At 49.9% G+C, this 23,851-nt stretch overlaps 1 protein-coding gene across 1 annotated transcript in view; it reads right to left on the minus strand.

Annotated features, from left to right (window-relative positions):
- The window catches only part of COL17A1 (collagen type XVII alpha 1 chain), a 47,791-nt gene that overhangs the window by 13,235 nt on the left and 10,705 nt on the right, over positions 1-23,851 (minus strand). The window contains exons 6-33 of the mRNA XM_081158858.1: positions 23,664-23,711; positions 22,729-22,764; positions 21,621-21,668; positions 19,969-20,112; positions 18,502-18,660; positions 17,822-17,890; positions 16,486-16,557; positions 15,644-15,712; positions 14,540-14,701; positions 14,072-14,152; positions 12,979-13,023; positions 11,748-11,954; positions 10,985-11,206; positions 10,622-10,651; positions 10,233-10,259; positions 8,790-8,816; positions 8,625-8,687; positions 7,747-7,851; positions 6,944-6,997; positions 6,225-6,260; positions 5,537-5,590; positions 5,249-5,284; positions 4,730-4,765; positions 4,044-4,106; positions 2,795-2,830; positions 2,478-2,549; positions 1,985-2,011; positions 1,041-1,076 (exon numbers count right to left, since the gene is read on the minus strand). Of these exons, the coding sequence (XP_081014984.1) occupies positions 1,041-1,076; positions 1,985-2,011; positions 2,478-2,549; positions 2,795-2,830; positions 4,044-4,106; positions 4,730-4,765; positions 5,249-5,284; positions 5,537-5,590; positions 6,225-6,260; positions 6,944-6,997; positions 7,747-7,851; positions 8,625-8,687; positions 8,790-8,816; positions 10,233-10,259; positions 10,622-10,651; positions 10,985-11,206; positions 11,748-11,954; positions 12,979-13,023; positions 14,072-14,152; positions 14,540-14,701; positions 15,644-15,712; positions 16,486-16,557; positions 17,822-17,890; positions 18,502-18,660; positions 19,969-20,112; positions 21,621-21,668; positions 22,729-22,764; positions 23,664-23,711 (2,064 nt within the window). The remainder of the gene's footprint in view (positions 1-1,040; positions 1,077-1,984; positions 2,012-2,477; positions 2,550-2,794; positions 2,831-4,043; positions 4,107-4,729; positions 4,766-5,248; positions 5,285-5,536; positions 5,591-6,224; positions 6,261-6,943; positions 6,998-7,746; positions 7,852-8,624; positions 8,688-8,789; positions 8,817-10,232; positions 10,260-10,621; positions 10,652-10,984; positions 11,207-11,747; positions 11,955-12,978; positions 13,024-14,071; positions 14,153-14,539; positions 14,702-15,643; positions 15,713-16,485; positions 16,558-17,821; positions 17,891-18,501; positions 18,661-19,968; positions 20,113-21,620; positions 21,669-22,728; positions 22,765-23,663; positions 23,712-23,851) is intronic.

Here is a 23,851-nt window from a genome sequence, read left to right on the forward strand (position 1 = left end):
TTGGTTTCATTGGAGCCCAGTCCAATATTAGGTAAAATGTCCACCTTTTGTGCACATTGTCCGGGGAGGGTCTGAAGTCCCCTGTGGACAGGAATTCACGGGCCTGGAAGGGCAGGGTGCCTGGTATCCTTGGGAATCCCCAACCTATGTGTCGTACTAAAGGTTCCATCAATTCATGAACATATCTGTGGACTCAGAGATCTCTCTGGGATGTGTGAACTCAGTTATTATTTTGAATAATATCTATTTGTCCTAAAAGAACTCCTTGGCCTAACCAGTCATTGGAAATAGTTTCTGGAAAGTAGTTATTTTATTCCTCAGGTGCCCACAGGTGACAGTGACTGTTGATGACAGAGCACAGCTGCATAGAACGTCAGGGCTCAGGGGTGTGCCGTCACAGGGACAGGAGGAGGAAGACCGGCCCTGAGCACCATTGGTCCTTGGATTGGCTCAGGGTTAGGTCTAATGGTGCGGAAATGGACAATGGCGGAGGAACAGAGCGGGATAAGAATTCCACCCTGTGCACAGGGTCACTACGCTGGTCCTGGTCGATCTCTAAGGACGACTTCCCCTCCTGGCAGCATCTTAGATGCCTCTCCCTGCCTGCATGAAAGCCTGTGTGACTGATAAAACCAAGGTAGTTCCTGGCCCGGGAGTCTGGGTACAGGGACCAAGCCCAAGCGAGGGAGATTGAGCACTAATGGGGGCATGTTAGAGGCAAGTCAGGGGGTGGACTAGCTTTGGGGTAGGAGCAACAACCTCCAGATCCTCCTCCTCCAACAGTGGCCTGGAGACACCCAGGGACCATAGAGAGGCTTTGCTTGTTGGGCAGGGAGGTATGTGGGGCCAGCTGGGGCTTCAGGATTCAGGGCTGAGTTGATCAAAACAGATCCCTGGCTCCCCAGCCTCCACTGAAGCCACTAGATGCCACTGTTGATCCAGGCTCTGCCCAGACAGGGGCTTCCTTCCTGCCAATCCCTCCCCTCCCACAAAAGTGACTAGTGAAAAGAAAGAAAATCTAGTTTGGAAAAATCACTTACCTCTAGCGCCTCGTTGGCCAGGGCTTCCAGGAAATCCTGATGTGATTGAAAACAAGTCAGTCAAGATATTTAAGGCCCAGCAACTCCGACACCCTCTGGTAGTGCCTAGCACTCTGTCACTCAGCGTAGCCGCAATCGCGGATGGAAACCTGGAGACCTATCTGGCTTTGCCTTCTGCTCGGCCTAGGTGGCCACTCAGGCAGGCCTCTTGCTCTGAGCCCTGTTCCTTCCCTGGGAAATGGGGCAACAGCTAGGCTTCAGGGAGGCGGAGGCCCATGGACTCAGCTTTGGGGATCCCAGTTCCCTTGTAGCTTGCAAAGCAGCTGCTGTCCCCACCTGTCTCCACAGTCGGGAATCAGGGGCCAGGCTTCCTACAGCTGATGCCATATCTCCTCCTTGCTGTCTCCTGAACTCCACCAGGGAGTGTCCGGAGGATGTCCCTATGCACTTAATTTTTGGGGGAACTGTTGCTTGACTTACTTTTACATCTTTGCTTAATTTCCTTTAGGAGTTGGAGCTGGGCATGGCGACAGTGCACATGGGCCCAACTATAGGACAGACTTTGATGCCTAGGCTGTCCCAGAGAAGCTGGGCCCCTCTGCACGAGGTGAGCTCCCACTCCTCCACGCCAATGGGATATGGGCTGCTGCGGGGCCGGTGCCACTCCTGGGCCCTGAGCCGAAGGGGAACAGGACACAGGCAGGCAGAACTGACACATGAGCTAACTTTATTTCTACCAGAATGGCTTTCTAGATTGTGTTGTGCATATTTTTCCTTCCTAAGGTGCTTCTCAAGATGCACAATAAAAGGACCTGAACTCATCTTCTCTGAGAGAGTGAGGGGAGGGGAGGAAACTTGAGGTGATTGGAGAAGAGGCATTTGCTGAATGCCAGAAAGCTGGAATGGGAGGCTTCTATGGAGGTGGGAATGACTCAGTGACTCACCCGGAGGTCCTTGGAGTCCTGTGAGACCTACAGAAAATAAAACACATAAGGGGAGAGATGAAAGGTTGAGGAGTCACACCCTCGAATGCAGGAGCAAGTGGGATTGGGGCAAGAGGACAAACCCCAAGTCTGGGGCAGCCAGATGGCTTCTCTCATCAGACTGGTGGGAATTAGTGAGGGCCCAGGTATGGCCCAAGGGGAGGTGGACTGGAGGGAAGGCTCAGAGGAGCTAGATGCTGAGGTGGTGGTAAACTCAGCAATTTTAAAGAAGATTCCTTGCCCCTTGCTTTCACCCATTAATCTCCCTCTTCCCAGTTGCCAGACTTGGTGACTCAAGGTGTGAGGACACACAGCCACTACACACAGGCAAGCTAGCAGTTGTGCGAGTTATCTTTTGGGATGCTGGAGGAAAATGGGATAAGACAGGCACACACATGCACACACACATACACACACACAGCAGGGCCATGACTCCCTCTTCCCATTCTGTTACCTGGCTTTCCTGGTTCTCCAGCAGGTCCTGGTGGGCCTCGGACTCCAGGCATCCCTGTGAGACCTTGTTCACCTGGAAAGAGTATGGCCAACATGCAAATGTTTTCCTTCTGGGAAAGCTGAACCAGCCAGCATATCTGAGCTGATGCTTTCTTGGTGTTTTACTGAGTAACTTTGAGGCAGGTGGGGAGGAGAAGGGTAATAAGACCTGGCTTTGCATGTTTCTACATGACACAAGCCCCTCTGGGGATGTGGGCAGGGTAGGGAGTGGTAGGCAGGGGAGGCAGTGAAAGTGAGGAGAGCAGATCAGTGACCAACCTCTTAGGCCTTGTTGTCCATCGGGGCCAGCGGGTCCTAGGAAAGCAGAACCACAGCTCGTCAGTGACTCTAGAAGCTACTTCTGGGCCTCCCTCCCTCTATTGCCCATCAGGCTCACATCAAGTTGTCTCCCAGGTGGGGAGCCCTTGGGACCTTCTTGTAGACACCAAATGTAGAAAAAGACTAGTCTCTGGTATATCCTTTAGATGCAGCTTTTCCCCCACCCTCTTCTCCTAAAGCAGTAACTGCCTATCTTCCTGCTAAAACTGTTCAGGGAGTCCCCATTGTGTCTCCGGTGCCCTTGGGAGGACTTGGCACACACCAGATGCTCAATAAATGCCGGGCTCATTTACTCAAGGTCCTGGAAGGCAAGGTCCTCCAAGTTCTTGTCCCCTCTGCTCCAATGATGCCAACCTCTCTGAGGTCCTTCTGGGACCATGTCCTGCTTTTCCCCACCTCTGCCTTTCCTTACTTATGCTGTTGTTTCTACATGGAATTTTCCAAATTGATCATAATAAAAATCTTCCTTACTTTTTAGGACAATCTGAAATGCAGCCTCCTCCACCTTTCTGGGTGGAAGCAATCTGTCTACAGTGTCCTCCTTGCACTCTGTACCTCTCACGGCACTTGTCACCTCATACAAGCTTTGTCTCCCCTTGAGGGAGGTGAAGCAACTTACTGGCTCAGCAAGATGTCCTGCATAGAGTCAGCACTTCTTAACAACTTGTTAAATGAATGAGAAAGTGAATAAATCACATCCTCCATTGGTGGAGCTTAATCCCTTCTGGGACTTGGTGCTAAACACCTGGCTCTCTGAGGGTCCTTGGCCAGCTCCATGTCCTGGCGGACAGGTCCCTTGGTAAAGGTCAGCAAAAGGTTGAACCCTGGATTTGGCTGTGACACCAGCCCTGGATGTCAGGGCGATGTCTGGAATACAGTGGGTTCCAGAGAACCCCAACATTGCCTGTCCTCCCAAGGGCCCTGAGTGGCTTGGGGGCAGGAACTAGATTGGAGGCCATGCCTTGCTGAGTTCCCCTTGCCCCCCAGCAGTGAGAAACCCACAGAGATGGCTGCTGCACATCTCAGAAGGGATGTGCAGGCCCAGAAACGGCCTATAAATAAGGCCTCTATCAGGAGGTGGGCAGGCCAGAGAATAGGAGAGGTGGCTCTAGAAGGATCTCAACTTCAGAGCCATGGTGACGACTGGAATGGCTCAGACCTGCTGCATTAGCTCCTCTGGGACACTCACCCACTGCTCCTTTAGCTCCAGGTTCACCCGTAGCACCAGGCAGACCTCTCAAGCCTGGCTCACCTGCAAAGGAAATGGGCTAGCTGGTTGGAGGCTTTCAAGCTTTGCATCCTTGTTAGTGGTAGAATGCTGCACCCTCCCTGCCCACCCCCAAGCCTGCCACCTCCCCAACCAGATGAGCTTGGGGTACCAGACAGAGATGTTGGGTCACAGTGTCCACTTAGATTCTACGGTCAGGGCCACCCAGAGCCATGTCTGGTCTGAAGCTGCGTGTGTATGAGTCTTATTTCGTTGGCAACAGAGAGCTGCCCTTGTAGCCAAAGTATTAATTTTCTTTTTAATCATTCAAGTTGTCAGGAGATAAGTGGATGAGGGGGGACAAGTAATGTCAACTTTCTGTTACTTTGGAAGAGCTTAATTTTCTCAACTGGATTCCCCAAAAGAATCAGTGACAATCATAGCTCCCTTTCTGCCCCGGACATTTGCTATCTGACTATTCATCTTGATCCTGGCGTATCTCCAGTGAGTGCTTCATTTCACTCCTCTTGAGTTTTATAGATTGCAAGTTCCCTGAAGCAGACAGAGATTCTGTCTCATACTTCTGTATTTTTTTCCCCATCTCCAGTGCCCAATAGATTTACAAAATGTCTTTAAATGATTGAAGTGGATTTCCATGTAGGACTGACCTGTGAGGCCTCGGGGTCCTTTCTCACCCTGGTCACCTAAAACAAACATGAGGGGTGGCAGGAAGCATCAGTCAGGAGGAAGGAAAACATTCTCACCCAGTTAGAGGGACCCCGCTGCAGCATAGTTCTCATTGTATCTGGAAGCTACTGTCAATGGAATCTTGGCAAGAACGCATCATTTACGAAGCCAAAGGGGCCCCTGTGATTCCACCCACAAGCTGACCCCAGCCCCAGCTGTCATACAATGGGTGCTATGGGCACAGGATGGCCAGAGCAGGAGGACCTCAGCACTGCATCCTCGCCACCTGAGGATCACCCAACGACAGTATTGCAATGTTGGTACTTTGTGGCCCCTCTTTGTGCCTCGGTTTCCCTATCTGAGAGGCACATCCCTCCCAGCCCCAGGGTCCAGGAACCAGAGTCATCTGTGCTCTTGAATACTGGAGCATGGGTCACATTTGGGTTCCCAGGAGTCAGGCAGGCTCTGGTGATGTCTGAGCAGCGGTAGGAACAACATACCTTTAGGTCCTGGTGGTCCCATAGGCCCTTTGTCACCTGAAAAAGTAATGGACAACTTAATATAAAGAGCCTTGGTGAGGAAGACCAAGAAGAACAGTGTCTGTGTCTGAAGGCAGGCACCTCCACCCCACCATCCTGACTTCCCCTTCTCCTCGCATGTCTGTCAGCCTGCACAGGCTGTTGGTCATATCCATCTGACCCTCTCTGTCCCCCCAAGACCTTCTTCTTGAATGATTGGCACCTACAGGGTGACATCTCCCCCCACTCAGCTTCTCCCCACCAGCTTACCTTTGACACCAGGGAGTCCCACTTCACCTCGGGACCCTTGGAGACCTACAGGGCCTGCAAGCAGAGGAAACCATGTAGGTGGGTGAGTGTCCCGGCTTTGGGATAGACAGACACGCACACACAGACACATACATGCACACAGACAGGCACATACCCATGTACACACACATGCATGTGCACATGGTCAGGTGCTAACACATTCTGGAGTAAAAAGCAAGGGCTGCTCTCCGCAGTTGCTCCCCACCTCCCCTCCACATCAATCCTGGCAGGTTCTTTGCCTCTGTGATTGCCAGGCCCCGGTCATAAGGGCACCTCATGGGACCCTGGCAGAAACATTGGCCTGCATTACAATGTGGGCTGTAGCTTGAGATTCCCAAGATAGCAGGATGAGCTCTGTCCCATTGGGATGAGGTAGAGGCAGGCTTTTGTTCAAATGTGAGGGCAGGATGGGAGCTGCCTGCTGCTGGAGCTGCCAGAGGGCCGCAGGCCCCAAGCCAAGTTGGAATGGCTCTCACAGGGCCCATTGGTACCCGACCTCAGCTGCAGGGGACACAGTGTGGACCTGAGATTTGTGCCTCCAAGCTCTCTTTATAATTGCTTCTTTTGCTTAAATAATGTTTGTTTCTCCTTTTGGCATCCCTTTCTTTGCCCCAGAAATAGCATTTATTACAAGAATAAGTGCACTGACCTGGGGGACCCTGTGGGCCAGGAGAACCACTGGCACCTGAGAAGGACAAAAAAAAACAACAGTTATCAGAAGGGTCTGGCACAGGCCAGGGACATCCGCCCCCACGCTGAAGGTCAGGTGGAGGGGTGGGGCTCACTTCCAGGTGAGGGCTGTGTGTATGCATGTCACCCACCCAGCATAGGTTCTTGCCAGGACCCCAGAGCCAGTGGAGTCATGGAAAGATGACCCAAGTCCAGTGCAAAGTCATCCTCAGGGAGAAATCTGAAACTGGTGGGATCAAGAGATCCCTGCTCCTTCCTGGTCATAGTGAAACATTTGGGCTGGAGCAGGGGAGGGAGGAGAGATGACTAATGGGCCTCAAATTTAGAAGGCCCATTCTCTGGGATTGTTCAGACATGTTGCTTTTGAATGTGTGTATCTCGGACCCAGTCAGGTGAGGAGATTGTCTGACTTCTGATTTCCTGATCCATCCATCTACTTAGGGGCCACATAATGGGGCTATTGAAAACAGATGGAAATACGGCCCCAAATCCATCATGCAGCCCAAACTAGCCCCAATCCTGACCCCTGACTCCTTTTGGGGGGACCCTCTCTTGGCCCCTAGCTCCTCTACAGGCCTAGGGCAGAGGGTTGGGGCTGTCCGGGATCCCAGCACCTGGACCTCTGTTATCCATCCTGGACACTGCAAACTTGGGTAGCATCCTGGGCACTTGACTTACCTTTGGGACCCACAGAACCCGGGACACCAGGTGGGCCCGGTTCACCAGCAAGCCCTGGGGAGAAATGAGCACTCTGAGAGAGTCCACCCAACCTGGTGGTGTCATTTGGGGGACGGTTCCCACCCTGCTAGTGGCCTCTGATCGATCCATTTGGTGCCTCCCCAAAGCCATGAATCAGCAAAACACCTTCACAGTTTCTACCCTCAGAACCTTTATGCTCCATGAAGCCTGGAGCCCGAGGTACTTGATAAACATTTGTTGCCTTATTGAGCAATATTTTTAAAAGAAAGGGAAGCTAAAAATAAAGCTTCTTGCTCATGGTCTGTTGGCATTGAGAGGATTTCTGGTGTCTGTGCTTGTTTTTTCTTGATAAAAACAGACTCATGGTTAAGAATCTAACTGCAAAATCTTTCCAGGCCCCTCCAGGACTGGGCCTGTGTCTGGGGCTTTCCATGCCTTCTTCACTGACAAGTTCCAGTCAAGAGAGGCTGTAGGGACTGAACCCCACTCTGCCTTCTATCAGGGCCTGTCTCAAGCTTTTCACCTCAGCCCTGACTCCTCCCCACCCCATGCAGGAAGCCCCTTTCTCCCATGACTACTTTCTCCGTGCATTCTGAACACTGCAGGGTTCTTAGCCTGGGGCCTGGACCTCACCCTCATTAGACCACTGTCTCCACCAGGCCTGTCCCAGACCATGGCTCAAAGTGCCCAGCAAATGCTACTGAAAGGAGGGAGGGAGGGAGAGAGATGAAGAAGGAAGCATGGACGTAGCTACCCCTCTTGGTGAAGGAATCGCCTCTTACCTTTGTCCCCTTTTTCTCCAAACCCAGGTGGCCCTGGTTCACCACGAAGTCCCCTGGGGCCTTCCTGTCCTTTCTGGCCCACAGGTCCCTCCATGCCAGGCTCTCCTAAAAACAGAAGTGGCCATATCAGAGTTAGGGCCCTGAGTCCAGCTGAGGTCTCCACAGGCAGAATCTCGCTGTCAGGATGCCTGCCTGGAGTCTCTGCACTTGTCCCCTGCACCTCCCCTCTCCTCTTGTAGCCCAATATCAACCCAGAAGCCAGAAGAACCCTTTGAAAATGCAAGAGGATCAGATTCCACCCTTTCCCTAAACCTGCAAGTGGCTTCTCCCCTCACTGGGAAGAAAAGTCTTTACAAGGGCCTCCAGGGCCCCACATGGTCAGCCTTGCTCACTGCCCTCCTTCTGGACTCCCTGCCTCCCGCCTGGGTTGCAGCTGAGGCCTCGACGACTTCCTCCTCCTCACTCCTCCTTGACCAGTGGGCACATCCTTGCCCTGGGGCCTGGGGCTGCTCCCTCTGCCCGAAACGTTTCCCCAGGATTTCCTCATGCCCGGCTCCTTCACCCCCTTTGAGTCTTTGCTCAAATGGCACCTTCTCAGTGAGGCCTTTCCTGAGGGCTCCCTCAAGACTCCCTAAGCCTCCTCAGCCCCTGTCTTTCCCGTTACCGAACCACCTCCTACCCTACTTTGAACTTCACATATTTATCACGTCTATTGTCTTTCTTCCCCACCCACACGTAAGCAGGGGTTTCTCTGTTATGTTCACTGATGTATCCCCAGCATTTAATATGGTCTGGCATACAGCAGGCACTTAATAAATGTTTATTGAGGTAGGGAGGGAGTGAGGGAAGGAAGGAGTGAATGGAGAAGAGGTTCTTACCCATGCTGCCCTTTTGTCCCCTTGGTCCTTCTGGACCTGGTTGTCCCAAGAGCCCAGGGATACCTGTGGATACATGAAAATACCTCAGCCATATTCTCCTCCTGGAACCTGGGATCCGGGACCTAGCAGCCTGCACTACCAGCCATGCCATCAGAGATTACACACCTGGAGTCCCGGGAAGACCTCGATCTCCTGTGGGAACAGAGATAAGAGAGAGAAGTCATTTTGAAGACTTGGGTCATTACCTAAAGGAGTCACCAGGTGAGATTCAGGCAGGATCGCCAAATGTAGCAAATAAAAATACAGGGTGCTCAGTTAAGCTGAATTATAGATAAACATTGAATACATTTTTAGTATAAGTATGCTTCATGTAATATTTGTGACATACTTACAGTGAAAAATTATTTGTTGTTTATTTGTAATTTGAGTTTAACTGAGCAGCCTGAATTTTATGGTAACTGCAGGCTCAGGGGCTCTAGGACCATCAGTCCCCATCCCCAGCATGGTCAGGGTGTGTGTGGCCTGCATACTGGAGTCCTGGGTAAGGGGTCTGGGGCAGTGACCCAGGGTGTGTGTGTGGGGGGCAGGGAACCCTGAAGAGAAGAAGAGGAAGAACCCCAATTTCTGCATAGGGATCTCCTGGGAAGAAAGATTGAGCTCAGAGAGGAGACTCTATCACTTTATTCTCAGAATGAGCTGTGCACCCCTGGCCGCAGAACCACCTGGGGTCAGGACTGCAGACTCCTGGCCCCACCCACCTGTCCCTGCTGAATCGGAGGCTTGGGAAGTTGGACCCAGAATCTTCTGTCAATTCTCATGTACACTGGAGTGTGTGAACCCCACTCAGCTATAACAAGAGGTGCTGCTGTGGTCCCTGGGACTGGAAACCTTTTCCTCCCACCCATGGGCCTGTCCTTGTCAAACCCCTTCTCTGAGGAAATACATCAATTTCTTATAGCACATAGGTGTATGCCACACAAGTTAGCAGGAGATTGTTCCCCGACTGATTAATACTATGGGCACCTGTTCCTGTGACTATGCCCGCACAGCCCCTGAAGGCAGGTGGTGTTGCTCCTGCTGGATTCCCCGACAGGGGCTCAGCTCCTGACTGCTGGCTTTTATCCCCAGCCTCCCTGGGCTAAGACCCCTGAGAACAAGTTGCTCACTTGGAATGGTGGTTCCTGACCTGATTTATCAGAATTAAAATCTGGGGGGAGGGTGGGTCTAGCCTCAGAGTGTCTGCTTCAGGAACATCTGATTCGCAGCAGGGCCCAGGAATCTGTATTTCTGGAAATCTCCAGGGGTTGTGTAGTGGCAGGCCCTCAGGCTGCCCTTTGGAGCTGGGGAGATGTAGGCCTTTGACACAGGCCACCTGAGGGTCCATGTTCTAGGAATCCCTGGAGCCCTGAGAAGGGGCGAAGGACAATGATGGAGCCCTGCTCTGTCATGAGGTCCCTGCCCACAAAAGCCCAAGGGTCTGCAGGCTATTCTGCAGTTCACGGTCCTACTACAGAGGGGAGATGGCCAAGATCATGTGAGGTGGGTTCTCTGATACTTGTTGATTGCTTTAAACCGTCAACCCTCATTAATATTTAAGATAAAAATTACCTTTAGGGCCTTGACTTCCCATGTCACCTAAAATAAGAAAGATAAGAAAATTGTGAATGGGGTGAGAACCCAAGGGCTCTTATAGTACTTAAGACCAGCTGACAGTAGGTGAACCGCATTTCAAGGTGAGTTGGCATGGGGCGTGGATTCCGCTCAGTCTCTGTCAGTGTCCTTTGGCACATTGCTGGGTCTCTCTTAGAGGGTGCCGTAGGTCCCTTCCCGTTCTGAGATATTCTGACTGTAAAACCAATTCTCAACCCTCCCGAACAGATGCCATAAAGTTTGTCTACTGCTCCTTCAATTTGGAAGAAAAGGTTTTCCAATCCACCCAGAAAATATGGCTCCAAGTTGAAGAAATGAGAGTGAAAGGGCTCAATCCACCACAGTACCTTTAGGGCCAGGGTTTCCTCGGAGATTGCCTACAAGAGAAAGTAAACCCTGAGTTAGTTGCACATCCTTTGTGAAACACACACACACACACACACACACACACACACACACACGAAAGGGATCTCTGTGGTATAGTGGGAAGAAACCAAGGCTAGGACTAGCAATCAGATTCTAAAATGTGCTAGTTGTGTGATCTTGGGCAATTCTCCCCAGGTCTCAGTTTTCCCAACAGTGAAATGGGTTCACAATACTGGTCCTGAGTGTGAAGGAAGTGTGAGTGCCCCGAGTGGGCACCACTCCACACACAGTCAAAGGAGCAGTGAGTGGGAGCAGGCCTGCCCTTCGCCCTGGGATGTGCTCACCGTTTTCTTGTTCCATCATCAACTTGTTCCTCACAAACAGCCAGAGCACCTCCTTACTGGAGGCGTCGGGCCCGGACTCGCCCAGGTCTGCGCGCACCTCGGGCGCCAGCCCCTGCAGCCGGTCCTTGCTGCTCCTCTCCATCTGCTCCTGGTACTGCAGCATCCTGCTCCTGTCTCTCTCCAGCTCGTCCACGCGCGCCTTCAGCTTCCTCACCTCCTCGCCTGAAAGGGCACACAGGCGGCGTGAGCCGAGGGTCCCCAGGGAGCCTGACCTGGGGGCGCTGGGGCCTGCAGCGCCTCTTCATGCTGCTGGGGACATTCTGATGGAATGCTTATGGCTACCAGCTACTCAAAATTGTCATCAAGCCTTAAAGAAACCTGGCCTGGGTGGGGTCAGTCTTCTCATTTGAGACAGTGACAGTGGCCCTCATTCTTCCTGGGAGCTGGTGTGAGGACAACAGAGCATGGAGGGCAAAACTGCTAAGAGAAGGCATGGCCTAACTACTCCGGGCGGCCGGGTGCTCAGAGCAGCGTGGCAGGCCTGAGGCCCGGGAACCTGGAGCTGCGTTAGAGCCCCGGCTCTGCAACCAGGTGGCCTCGGGACCGTGGCCAGGTGCCTCCTGGAGCCTGTTTCCTCATCTGCAGTAACAAGGGGTCTCATTGATCATGTCTAGCCCCTTAGCCCCAACCCTTGTGACACTGGCCAATTCCTGCCCTTTGAATGGGCAGTGGGACCTGCTGCCCTGCCACCCTCGCCACGTACCCAGAGCAATGAGGCCGAAGAGCAGCCCCAGGAGCAGCAGCCAGGTGAGCAGCAGGCCCAGCAGCCATTTCCACCAGCTGCAACAGGAGCCGCAGGGGCACCAAGCTGGCGCCGCCCCCCACTGGCCCCCGCCAACACCGCCGCCAGCACCACCACTGCCACCTTTAATGCCACTGACACCGTTATGGCGGTCATAGCCGTGGATATCTGTGGAAGAGAGGGTAAGTGTAAGGTGAATGCAGGTGGCTCTTGCTCTCTTCCCTCTAAATTCTCTGGCTTTTGGTGGCTCCCTGTGGGCCTGAATGAATGTAAGTGGGTCTTTCAGGTTCCTGTGCAGCTCGGTGAAGGATGAGGCTGGCGCCCGGAACAAACACGGCTGTGGCTGGTGAAGAGCAGAAGTCTGACAATCCTGGGCTTGAGCTGTGTGACCCTGAGATGGTCACTTAACTACTGCGTTTCCTTTTTTTTTTTTTTTTTTTTAATGAGGTTAAAAGATTACTTCATAGGACAGTTGTTGAGTGAAATGAGAGGCATGGAAGTTAATTAGCAGAGGATGCAGCCCAGAGTGCTAGGTTTAAAAATCTCGATTATGAACTTTGATCTGCCACAACCTTCTACATTTTATTAGGCCCAAACCAAAGCTGTTCCCATGTCACAGCACACAACTCTTTGTAATCCCCAAGTGCCTACAATTACACTCAGCACTTAAAGCATACCCAGTAAATGTGTGGGGGCTTTTTGTGTGTGTTTTTGTGAAAAGGTTTTTAAGTATCTAAAATGTGTGCTAACCCTTGCTCTGCCTCTCTTACAAGGCTAGAGGAGGGAGAGAGGAAAGTGTAAAGGGCTGGAGATGCATGTGAATTAGTGTCACCCTGAAGCCTGTATGTGTGGGGGGCAGGGGGGTAAGACAACAGCAGCCCTGCTGTGTTGCTCCCTCCATGTGGGGAGACCTTGGACCTGAAGGCAGGTAGCAGGTGCCTAGAGGTGATGGTGGTAGGGGGGAGCTGTGAGCAACAACCTCTGAACTAAGCTTCTTCTGCCCATTCTCGCCCTAGCTTGCCCCCTCCACCGCCCTTACCCTGCTCCCTTTGAGCCTTCAGGGACACTGTTCAGAGTTTGGTGGCTCAAGTGTGCACTGGCTCCAGGCTTGGGGGCCTTATCTGTTCTGTTCCATTCACCATAACCAGTCCCATGGGCTTCTGTCACTGCAGGACCTGCCTGTCTCACCTACCTGCGGAGGCGGCCTTGCCCTTTGTGGTCACCGTCTTCACATCTCCTGAAAGACAAGCACCGAGAACAAAGGTTTTGACCTGAGCTTTTAAATGTGAGGAGCCCACAAGACAGCCTCTGTGAAGATACTGGGCAGGGCTTTAGGTAGATATGCCCCTCAGGCATCTTGAACAATTGCGTCGATGCAGACATGGCTTGGCAAACAATTAATGGTGGAAAAAAGCAGTGTCATAACCCTCTTGTGACCTGTAACCTTTAAAGCCCTAGACATTTTCAGAGGACCATCTTAGGAGTGACCCTTGCTTTCAAACAATAAATGTGCTTGTGAGAAATGACTTGATTTTTTGGGTTAAGGGACTTTGAATGCAAGTTCCTGCCCTGAGGTGGAGGGAACTGGACAGCAAGGATGGGTTAGGAGGAGGACTGTTTATGAGTTCCTGATGCTATTTGACCATTGAGTGTTTCTGGGCATGTGCACAATTTTCTGGGAAAATTATTTACAGCTTTCATCAGATTCTGAAAGGGTCTTTTGGCTTGGCTGCCCCATTTCCACCCTTAAAATGTAAGGAACAGCTAAGGCTGAGGGTTAGGCATTGCCAGGACTGGAACTGATTTCATTTGCATTTTATTGAAAAATGTTCTATGATGTACTTTTCCCTTCCTTTACTGAGCCTCCTGAAATCAGTGATTTGGAGAGATGGTTCAGGACCCAGAGCAGTGAAGCAATGTGTTTATCTATGAAAGGATCCAGATATTTTGGAAGAAAAAAATAAACCAGCAAGTGCTTTGCAAAACATTTTTCTATTAGTTCTGAAAACTAAGGGAGGACAAGTAAGGTGAGAGAAAAAACAAACCACTGTAGACCTTACGCATGTCATGGGAAAGCTTTTGTTTCAGTGTTGTGCATGCACAAATCAGCTGGAAGCTTGTTAAAATGCAGCCTCTGATTCAGCAGGCCTGGGCTAGGGCCTGGGTGTTGCTCTGCTGCTGGTCCAGGGACCACAATTTGAGTAGTGAGGTCTCAGGAGACAAAGAAATAAATGAAATGTGGATTGGCTGAAGGCAAGGTGGACATCCATCAGATTTGGTCTTACCATTAGTTTCCAAGATTAGCTTGGTGTCAGCGGTGTAGGCAGCTTGCTTTTCCTTTTTTAGGGTGTCCTCTGAAAAAGAAGCTGTGCACACAGCCCGTGACAATCTGGGATATTCTCTCCCCACTCTCCAACCCCACTCTACTTCCTGTTCCACGTGGAAAGGTAAAGGTTAGCCTGGTAGGAAGAGGACCCAGCTTTCCTGGGGTTAATTCCCCCATCTGTGTTTGTGGTTGAAAGTCTTGCTGCTGTTGCCCAAAGACCTCTTTGGGAGCTCTTTTCCAAACTTTTCCTGGCTCATCTGCATTCAAGGCAGACCCTGGGAGCACCCTATTTAGCCAGGCATTTTTTCATTTGAATGGATGACTGTGCTTTCACTATTAAAATATCTCAAACCACCTTGCTAGGACATTGGGTCTCCTACATTGTCTGTCTTTCTTCTGAACCTGAGTCACTTGGGCTCCCACATACTTGCAGCGATGCTGGCAGGAGAGGCGGTAAAGACCTTCCCGCTGTCCTTGTTCATGATCAGCAGCTCCATCTCCTTCTTGGCAGGCACATTGTCTTTCTCCAGGATCAGGAATTTACAGTCCTTGTGCAAGAGGTCATCATTCTGGACACTTGTGGTACAGGCTAGAGAGGGAAGAAGTAGGTGAGGAGGAAAGAAAAGTTGCCAGGAGAAGGCAGAGGGAAGAAATGACCAGAAGAGAAGGGGGGAGGAAAAGAGAGATTAGTGGGTGTGTCCAAGCGTCTCCAGTCTCCTTGACAGTGGCTGTTAAGAAGAATCTTGGGGACCAAAGACAACCTCCCCTGCTTGGCTGGGCCTGGTCATGAGGCGGTTGGGTCCATGTCAGAAGTACTGGGTGGCTGGCTTATGGGCCACCTCCTACCTGGATGTTATAGGATCTTTAGTGAATGGATAAAAGTCCCCTCCTCAGGCAGCCCCTTCTTTAACTTGGGTTCATTTCGACCCTTAGGTCTCAGTGTTAGCATCCAGGGGTGGGGAGTTTCCTGACCACCCTGCCTAAAATACACACTTTCGCTTTACTACCACCTCAGCTATTTCTTTCCTTAAAATTATCTTGTGTACTTTGTCCACTGCAATTGTCAGGTTGGTGAGGGCAAGAACCTAGTTCTGCCTTGTTCATTCTGTGGTCTAGGCACTTAGAATCAGAGCAAAGGAGGAAATAGCCCACCCTGTGCTGTGAGCCCTAGTCGATAAAGATTCTACAGAAAGTAGGGAGGGTGTGGCAGCTTTGACCAGCTCCCTGGTTCTTGAGATGGGTGACATGTAACAGGAGCAGGCCAGAGGCTTCCAGACAAGGGTGGAAGCTGGGGTGTAAGTGCCTGACCCTAGGCAGGTGTGGTGGTAAAGCTTCCTGAGTCTCTTGGACAGAAAGGTTAAGGTAAGGTCAGGGAGATGTTCATCTCTGCTCATTTCTGGAAATAACCGAGAGGCCTAAGTGAGAGCTTAGACCACAGATTGGTTATATCCCCTCCTACCATATGCCATGTGTCACCACAGAGCAATTCTCCCTGTACTGCCTTCCACTGGCAGCTGGGGATAGCACTCACCGGCAGAGGTGGACACGCCGGTGCTCACAACGGCAGGGCTCTGGGATATGTTTTTCTTCATACCGTATGCTGCAAGAAAGGAACCACTGAGTGAGTGGGACCAGTGTGGGAGGGCAGCTCCATGCAACTTTGAAGCAGCCTGACCAGCCCTGGCAAACAGGCAGCCTCTCCAGATGAGAAGAACACAATGATAAAGAATAATAATAATGAATGAATAATGAAATCAACTCTTTCTTGCCATGGGAGCAGCAATGAGAGTCTAGATGGAACTTTCTTTGGTAAAATTCTCATCCTTCTAGGACAGTTCTAAAGGTCACCTCCTTCATGAAGTCCTCCTAGACCCTCCCATATCACCTTCCCTTCTGAACTCCTACAACCCTAACACCTGCTCGGCACAGGTAGATTCATGTTGTCTTACAGAACCCCCCAATTGTTTCATATTTATTATACTTTCTACTCCAACTAAACAGTAAGCAAGTTGAGGGTCAGGGTTGAGGCTCATGCCTTTTCTGTCCACCCTCCCCTAGGTTTGCCCAGGGAGTAAACCATAAAATCAGCAGTGACAGTGGGCTGTCAGGGACAGCAGTGAGTCATACACAGGTCTGTACAGGTGACACTCCACAGGAATGCTCCCCTGGGGTTTCACATGTCTGAGCCAGCAAATGATCGAGGTTGGCATCTCTACGTTGGGAGTGGGGACTATTTCTTTGAAGGGAAAGGTCGATTGATTTTTAGGGACATCTTAGTCCCTCTGATTCAGTAATTAAAAACTGATATTGTGAGTTATAGTTGTAAACAGGCGTTACTTCCCAGTCCCCAAGCTCCAAACCTCAGTTACTGACCTGTGGAGGTGGTGGCCATGCCATGGGACAGGGCAGATGAGCTGGGGGCCAGATTGTTCTGCATGCCAAACACTGTGAAAGGAATTGAAGACAGGTGAGCCTAGGTGCAGAGAGGAGGGTGCTCAGCTTAAGGCAGCTCCCCTCCCCAGTCCCCAACACCACTTTCATGATAAATACCTTTGCACATGACAGAGATTCCCAAACTTTCTCAGTTCTCACATTTTGTGATACAACAAATTTTTTTTATGCCCCACTTCCCCATCCCAGGCCAGAAGTTACTAACAGTTCCATTTATTAAGTGGTTAGATCCACACAACTTATAGTGGTAGCTCACACAAGGGCTGACAGATTTCACTGCATTTAAAGATACCCTTGGTATTTAAAAATATCCCAGGGTTCCCTGTTCTCTAAGGCACCTTAGGGTGCTTTGGTGTACAGTGTGGGAATTGTGGGCATAGGATATAGACACAAGGGGGCCAAAAGGCATGGCCTTGGCAGAGACCCCATTTTCCCTTGGGCTCTTCCTTCTAACTCAAACACATCAAGTTCCCCTCACCCCCATTCTGATGTCAAAGGCTGGTGTTTTCAGTCCTCCCGTTAATGGCTTCTCTTAATCCATCCTATCTAGTGTTTGGGGCACAAGATCGTGGACCCAATGTCCTTAGTCAGGATTTTACTAAGCAGAATAGCAAAGGTGGAAGAAATGAAGCATGAGCCAGGTGTCTTCTGAGTTTGGTGGGATGCTAGTCAATTGGAGGCGTTGAAAATCAGAACATGAAGTTTGCATTGAGATATGCCAGCCAAGTACATAAGGAGGCCCACATCATTCCAAGGAGAAGGCACATTCCTTTAAAAAAGATGTGGCTGGTAACTTATATACAGGCTGATGCAATGTATTTGGAAATAGAGTGAATAAATCTGAGCTCCCAATGAACTACTATATTTATAAAAAGATCTGAAGTAAGAGCCTTCTAACTTAACAATGCTTTTTCCCTGAAATGCCCTAAGCCAGGCCTCACTTAGCTTCTTTACTTCCATTTCTCCACCTCTTAGAGAAAACATGTAAGTGAGGTCTTAGGCCCCTCTGCCCTCAGACTCTCCCTTCGGAACTGAGCTGTGTCTCTGACTGGAGGCAGGCTCTGTGCCTTCTTACACAGCCCCCTGGCCACTGCCTCTGTGTTGGTGCACATGCAGGAATGCTCTCATGCTCCTGGGCAGAAAGGACATCTTCTCTAGAAACCATTAGATTTTCCTCACCAGGGAGGAACATCCTTATATATATATATTTTTAAAGCAAACCACCTGGAAAAGGTGACTGAAGCTGGCGAGCACTGACCTGAGGAGGTGCTGGTTCCTGGGTGCAGAGCAGTGGAGCAGGATGCCATGTTGTTTGGAACCCCAAAGACTGCAGGGGAGGAGGAAGGCTGGTGAAAGGGACGTCCACCCCAGAACAAAGGGCCCACAGAAGCTCCGGAAGAAACGCCAGGGTTGCATTTTTATATTTTGTTAAATTTGTTTTTAGGAAAGTCTTAGGCTCTTGTCTTGCAGCAGAGAACCATACATTACTCTCTGGTGTGCCTTAGATCATAGCCAAGGGGTGGTCGTAGGTGGGTCAGGTCTCAAATGGATATTGGCTCTGGCCAAAGACCCACTTGTTAGTGACCATTTTACAGAAAAGGAACTTGAAACTCAGAAAAGGTAAATAACTTGCTCAAGGTCACACAGTTAATCCAAATGAAGTGAAACTAGGTTCCTTGCATCTGTTTTCATGTTCTTTCCCATTGCATTTTTTCTGAAGCACTGTGTAATATAGTTCTTTTCATAAAGGACCCACCAACGAAACACCTTAGAGATTGAATTAACTGAAACTCCAATGGAAAAACCTTGGGGTGTTTGGCCATAGATAGCCCCTCTAGGAAGCCTTGGGGATGGGGAACATCAGTAGGGTCATTCAGCTCTAGGTAAAGGTGTGAAGGGCTCAGGGGTGGGAGGGGACATGCACTGAACTTCACATACCCGATCCTGTAGAATAGGCGTTGGTGTTGAGGAGGGACGAGCTATGGGTTGTCATGTTGTTGTGATAGGCCCCCATGGAGGACCCTGCTGGCAAGGTGGAGGACCACATGTGGGAGGGAAGGTTGGTATCCAGGATGGTTGCATCGTAGGTGCCAGACACTGGAAATAGACAGGCAGACAGACAGACACACACACACACACACACAGACACACACACCAGTGAGAGACAAACCAGCATTCTGTGCTGGGGTGACCCAATTGGCTCCATTTGCTGGGACTTTCCTGGTTTAGTAATGAAGGTCCCATATCCCAGCAATCTCCTAGTCAAGGGCAAACTGGGGCCATTGTTCATCCCACTTCTGTCTGAAACCTCGGAGCTGGTGCAAACTTGATCTCTTGGTTTAGAAATTCTTGCTGGCTCTTGATGAAATTTGAAGTAGGTAACTTTTGCTCTGGGGTCACCCATTTCTCCTTCTAAGTCCCCCTCTCCACCTCCTGGTGTGTGGTCCCCACGATGTTTTCACCCTCTATCTGTTCCAGTCTTCACCTTCAAAGATACCATGGAGCAGCGAGTGAGGCCCCACGGTGAATGCTGACAGTAGAATTCCAGGCACAGAGCAAGCACAGGTGGGGAGCGCTCACTTCCCAGGCCATACCACAAGGATGGCAGCCTTTTCTGGTTAAACTCTCCTTGCCAATGAGACCCAAGGGGCACTCGGCCCCCCAGAGGGGGTTTGACACTTCTTTAAATCTGAAGCCAATTCTGCCTGTTCCTTATATGAGAGGGAGCTAGCCACATAGGTCATAAAGTGCTCCGAGGTGTTGGTTGTATTAACAAATGCAAGAAAGATCAGTCTCTAGATGTTTTTGTTTTTAGCAGAAAATAACAGGAAAACTTCACATCCTAGCAGAACTGGCTTCTTTTCTCATCTCTCTCCAAGAATCTTCTCATTCCTCTTCCTGTCTCCCACAGAACCTACCTTACACTTGGTAGGCACGTGATATATGAGTGTTGAACAACGCTCATTGCTTGGTTACCATCTCTTGGTTATCTGACTCTCCCTAGAGACCCTCACCTCCATGAGGTCAGTGGCTATGTCTACCTTGTTCATTGCCTTTTTTCAGTGCCTGGTGCTTGGCATGGAGGAAGCATATAATAAACATTCACTGAATGAATAAATGAATGAATGAAAGAAAACAACTTTTTCCAATATTCTTAATTTAGGGACCCTGGCTCGCACAGTCCCAGGACATGTCAAGAACCTCCTGGAGAGAATCTCTAGGATGTAGAGCCCCACTCAGCGTGCCCACGGGATGGTTGATCAGCCCATATTTTTATGCTGCATAAAGGGCAGAGGTTTACCACAGTCTGGAAAGCCTGCCAGGGTATGTTTGAATTCCTGGGCCAGGACAAACGTACCACCTTGATCCCTTCCCTCCACGGCAGCCCCAGGCTGTAGGGCTTACCTGATTGGGAGCTCGCGGTCACAGTTTTGGTCTCCACAGTGCCTTTCTTGGGGATGGGGAGTGTATTGGAGGAATTCCGAGTGGGGCTTGCGCTTGCTGATCGGCTTCCCTTGACCAAACGTTTAACTTCATCCAGTTCTGTCCCTGTAAAAGCATCCCCACATTTTCCATTAGGCCCAGGATTGTTTCCTGAGTCCAGCTGCAGTGGAAGTTACATTTATGGCATTCTGAATACTAGAGAGGATGGCATTTACTTTGCATGCTGGAACATTTTTGGTTAGCCTTATAATTTTTTCATTTTGTAAATTTATAGCACTTATTAACCTGGCACTTTGTAATATTAATGGCCTCATAAATATAGAGCCTCTGTGAGGAGGTCAAAGTCGTCAGTAGCTATTTCCTAATTATACCTCATCAGACACCACAGGGATGATTCTGTAGCTGAAAGACACTGTCATCCTGGATCAAGGGAAATTTACACCCAGGGCAAGTAGAGAACCAGGCCCCTTGAAACAAATGGATCGATAGTGATTTCAACCCCTGCACAGGATGCCTCAGGTGTCGGGTCCCTGACCTTGTATGCTCTGTAGTGTCAAAGGAATTTGTGGCCCATAACTCCGAAACACTATGCTGCTTTTGTGTGAGTTAATTTCAAGTCCGTCTGGCTGATTTTATTTGTAGCACGGTGATCCAGTGGAGCCAGCTCCCTGTGCCTCCCACTGTGGCAAACAGGAGAGGAGGGAGAAGTGGGGGAGCCATGATGCAAGGGCAATGCATAAGAGGAGACAAAGAGATTTGCAGAAAACATGTGCTGGAGGACCTCCCAGGACCTCCTCCCCTGAGATTCCCGTCCTTTGGACTCAGCACCCCAAGCCTGGAAGGGCTCAGGTGAGACCATGTCAGGCCAAGAGTCAGACCCCTCGACCCCAGGCACTGAGCTCTTTGGGTAAGCACCCGTTTCTGATTCCTCCACCCCAGGCACTGAGCTCTTTGGGTAAGTACCCGTTTCTGATTCCTGAGCCACCCAGCCAATTCTTTCTCCTCCTACTCTTTGTACTTGGCTCCCATCCTAACAGTTTGGCTCTTTTCAAAATGTCAAATAACCTCTAATAAGAACAACAGAAGTCTAGCACAGTCAGCAGGCCGAGATGGGGGATCCCAGACATTTGAGATCAAGTTCAAACTCTCACACTCTATTTGTGACCTTCTCTAATCTTAACTATCCCTTGAGGTCCCCTACTGCTGCTTTTCCTTCAGCCACACTGAACGTTTCTCCAAAGTCTCATCATGTGTTCAAATGCCTCTGCTGGCACATCCTGCAGACCCACACTTCAGTCTCCCTCCTTCAGTGACACTAAGCCAGGAAGGCTTCCCAGGACCCCTGCTCTGCTCCCTGAGCTGTCATGGTCAGTTTTGACTATCTCTCCATTTGTCTATAAACTATGAGACAGCAGGGACTGTGACTTACTCAGCTCCTTACCCACCGCACCTAGCCCAGGGTCCCTCTCACAGAAGGCCCGTAGAGACATTTAATGATTGAGTGAGTGCGCTCGCATACACACACACACACACACACACACACACACACACACACACACACGGAGCTCTGGATTCCTGGATCCTTTCTTTTCAGCAAGACAGTGACCACTTACATCGGGTAGATGGGGAAGCGCTCTGCAGTCGAACTCGGATTTCACTCTCTGTATGAGGGAAGAGAAGAAGGCTGTGAACGAAGGAACTTGGGTCACAGTGCCTGACACCGAGCTCTGAGCAGTGGATAAGTCTTTGGGCTGCTCTGAGGTCTGTGTTCTGAGAACAGGAAACCTAGGTATACCTAGGATGAGTGCTGCTCAAAAAGAGATGTCCTCTCCCTACACCCCAACCTGGCCACTGCACACCTCCAGCCACCTGGAGAGGTTCTGGTAAAACCCCAGGCTGAACAAGGCAGCTCCATTACAATCACCAATAACCGACTCCTTTCCAGTCACCCATTTCCCAATTGCCAGGACCAAGCCCCTTCCTGCCTCGTCTCTCAGGTAGTAGTGATTAGATTCTAAAAACTATAGTGTTTACTTGGCCTCTTTAGAAATGGAAAGGGCAAGAAGTTGGTAGTTTAACATTAGTTTCAGGTGGAACACTGTCATCTCTCAACTGTCAGTGGTTGGCATGTTCCTGACTTTTCAAGTCACTGCTGCAACAAGGCCCGTAGGAAGTCTAGTCGAGAACTCCCAGAACCTGTGAAGAATTTTGCCTTCCACGCGGCCCTGACACCTGCTCCTCACCAGGGTCATCAAGGTCAGCTTTCCCCAGGACCACATTTCCCTCCTATAGCCTTATCCATGGGCAGATGTGGGGAGTGCAAAACTGTCACAGAGCCCTTTGTCCCCTGGAATAATTAGAAAGGGAAGGCCTTTTGCTCAGTATTGATGCATAAAGGCAATCATAGTACATCTTGTTAAAGTCAACCAGAAGACTAAAAGTGAAACAATATGTAGTGCCAGCATCTTCAAACAATCCACAGCAGAACCAACTACTGCCCGGGTGGTTACCACGTGTTTTCATTCCTGCCTCCATGTGCTTGTTAGATTACCTTCAAATCTACCCTTCCCATCCTGGTAGAGCCAGCAAAAGATTCCCAGGATGCTGTAGGCTCCTTGAAGGCAGAACTGTGACCATTTCCTGGCTCAAGGCTGGACACATGTTAGATGCTCAGAAAATACCTATTGAATGAACTGAATTGAACATAGAGATAGAGCTCACCTCGTGTTTGGCTCCGTCCTCTGGTTGCAGAAGATGCTGAGAAACAAAGAAAAGTTATCTTAGGCACAGATAAGAAGTGGCATGCTAAATAATTTTGACATGGAGGTAGGTCTAGTTGGGTTAGGGGAGGAGCTGGTTTTTACAGTATGTTTGTTCCAGATAAGAGTCCTTAAGGATAGTGGGTGCATAATAAATGATGACCACGTAGCCAAAAGGCAGAGCAAGTTTTGCAAGACCCCAGTGCATTTACATTGTTAAGGTAGCTAAATGGATGTCAAGTTAGCTCATGCTTAGAGTGTTAAGTTAGCTGAGGTAATCCATTTGGGAGCATGATCCATTTGGACTGGCTGACTACACACTGATCAAATGTATCAAAAGACTGCCAGATCTTTCCTTTAGTTTTTCGTTAGAGATTGCTTTGGTTTTTCCACTGAAAGCAAAGATATAAAATTATAACCACTTATAGTCAATGATCATATCATCAATTCATATGCACAGTGAGAATCTGAAAACATGGACGAAAGACTTAAGGCCAAATGAAGAACGTGCCCCTTTGAAGCCTGCTATGGTGGAAGTGCTGGGATGTTTGGCATTTGTGTGTTCTAACCCCTGCTCCTCTTTGCTGGGAGGCCTCTGTGGAAGGAAAAATCCTACAATTGTTCCTTGGCCGTGGGGCTTATCTGTCCACGCTCGAGCCTTGTATGAATAGCTTGCTATTTCAGTAGCCTTGTGAGCAAAGGCTACCACAGCAAGTTAATGCGGTCGACAGTCCTCTTAAATGTTTCACAATAAAAAGCAAGGGAAAAACAGGTCAGCAGAGGTTAAACTCTTTTAGAAGAATTCATTTAACTCATACTGTTCCCTCCCCTCAAACCCCAGGCACTTTCCCAGTGCCTCATCTGACCATTTCTTCAGGAAATAAGGAAAGGACATACCAAATTCCTTCCGAGGATACTCTGGAGAAGAGTTGCCACTGGAGCTCCCTGGAGACAAGATAAAACACTCAGTACAGGCACACCTCGCTTTACTGCACGTCATAGGTGTTGCATTTTCTTTTTTTAAAATATATATGTGTGTGTGTATATTATATATATATATATATTATATATATATAATTGATTTC

This window comes from Miniopterus schreibersii, assembly GCF_964146895.1.
Source record: "Miniopterus schreibersii genome assembly, chromosome: 14".
In the NCBI taxonomy this organism is placed as follows: Eukaryota; Metazoa; Chordata; class Mammalia; order Chiroptera; family Miniopteridae; genus Miniopterus; species Miniopterus schreibersii.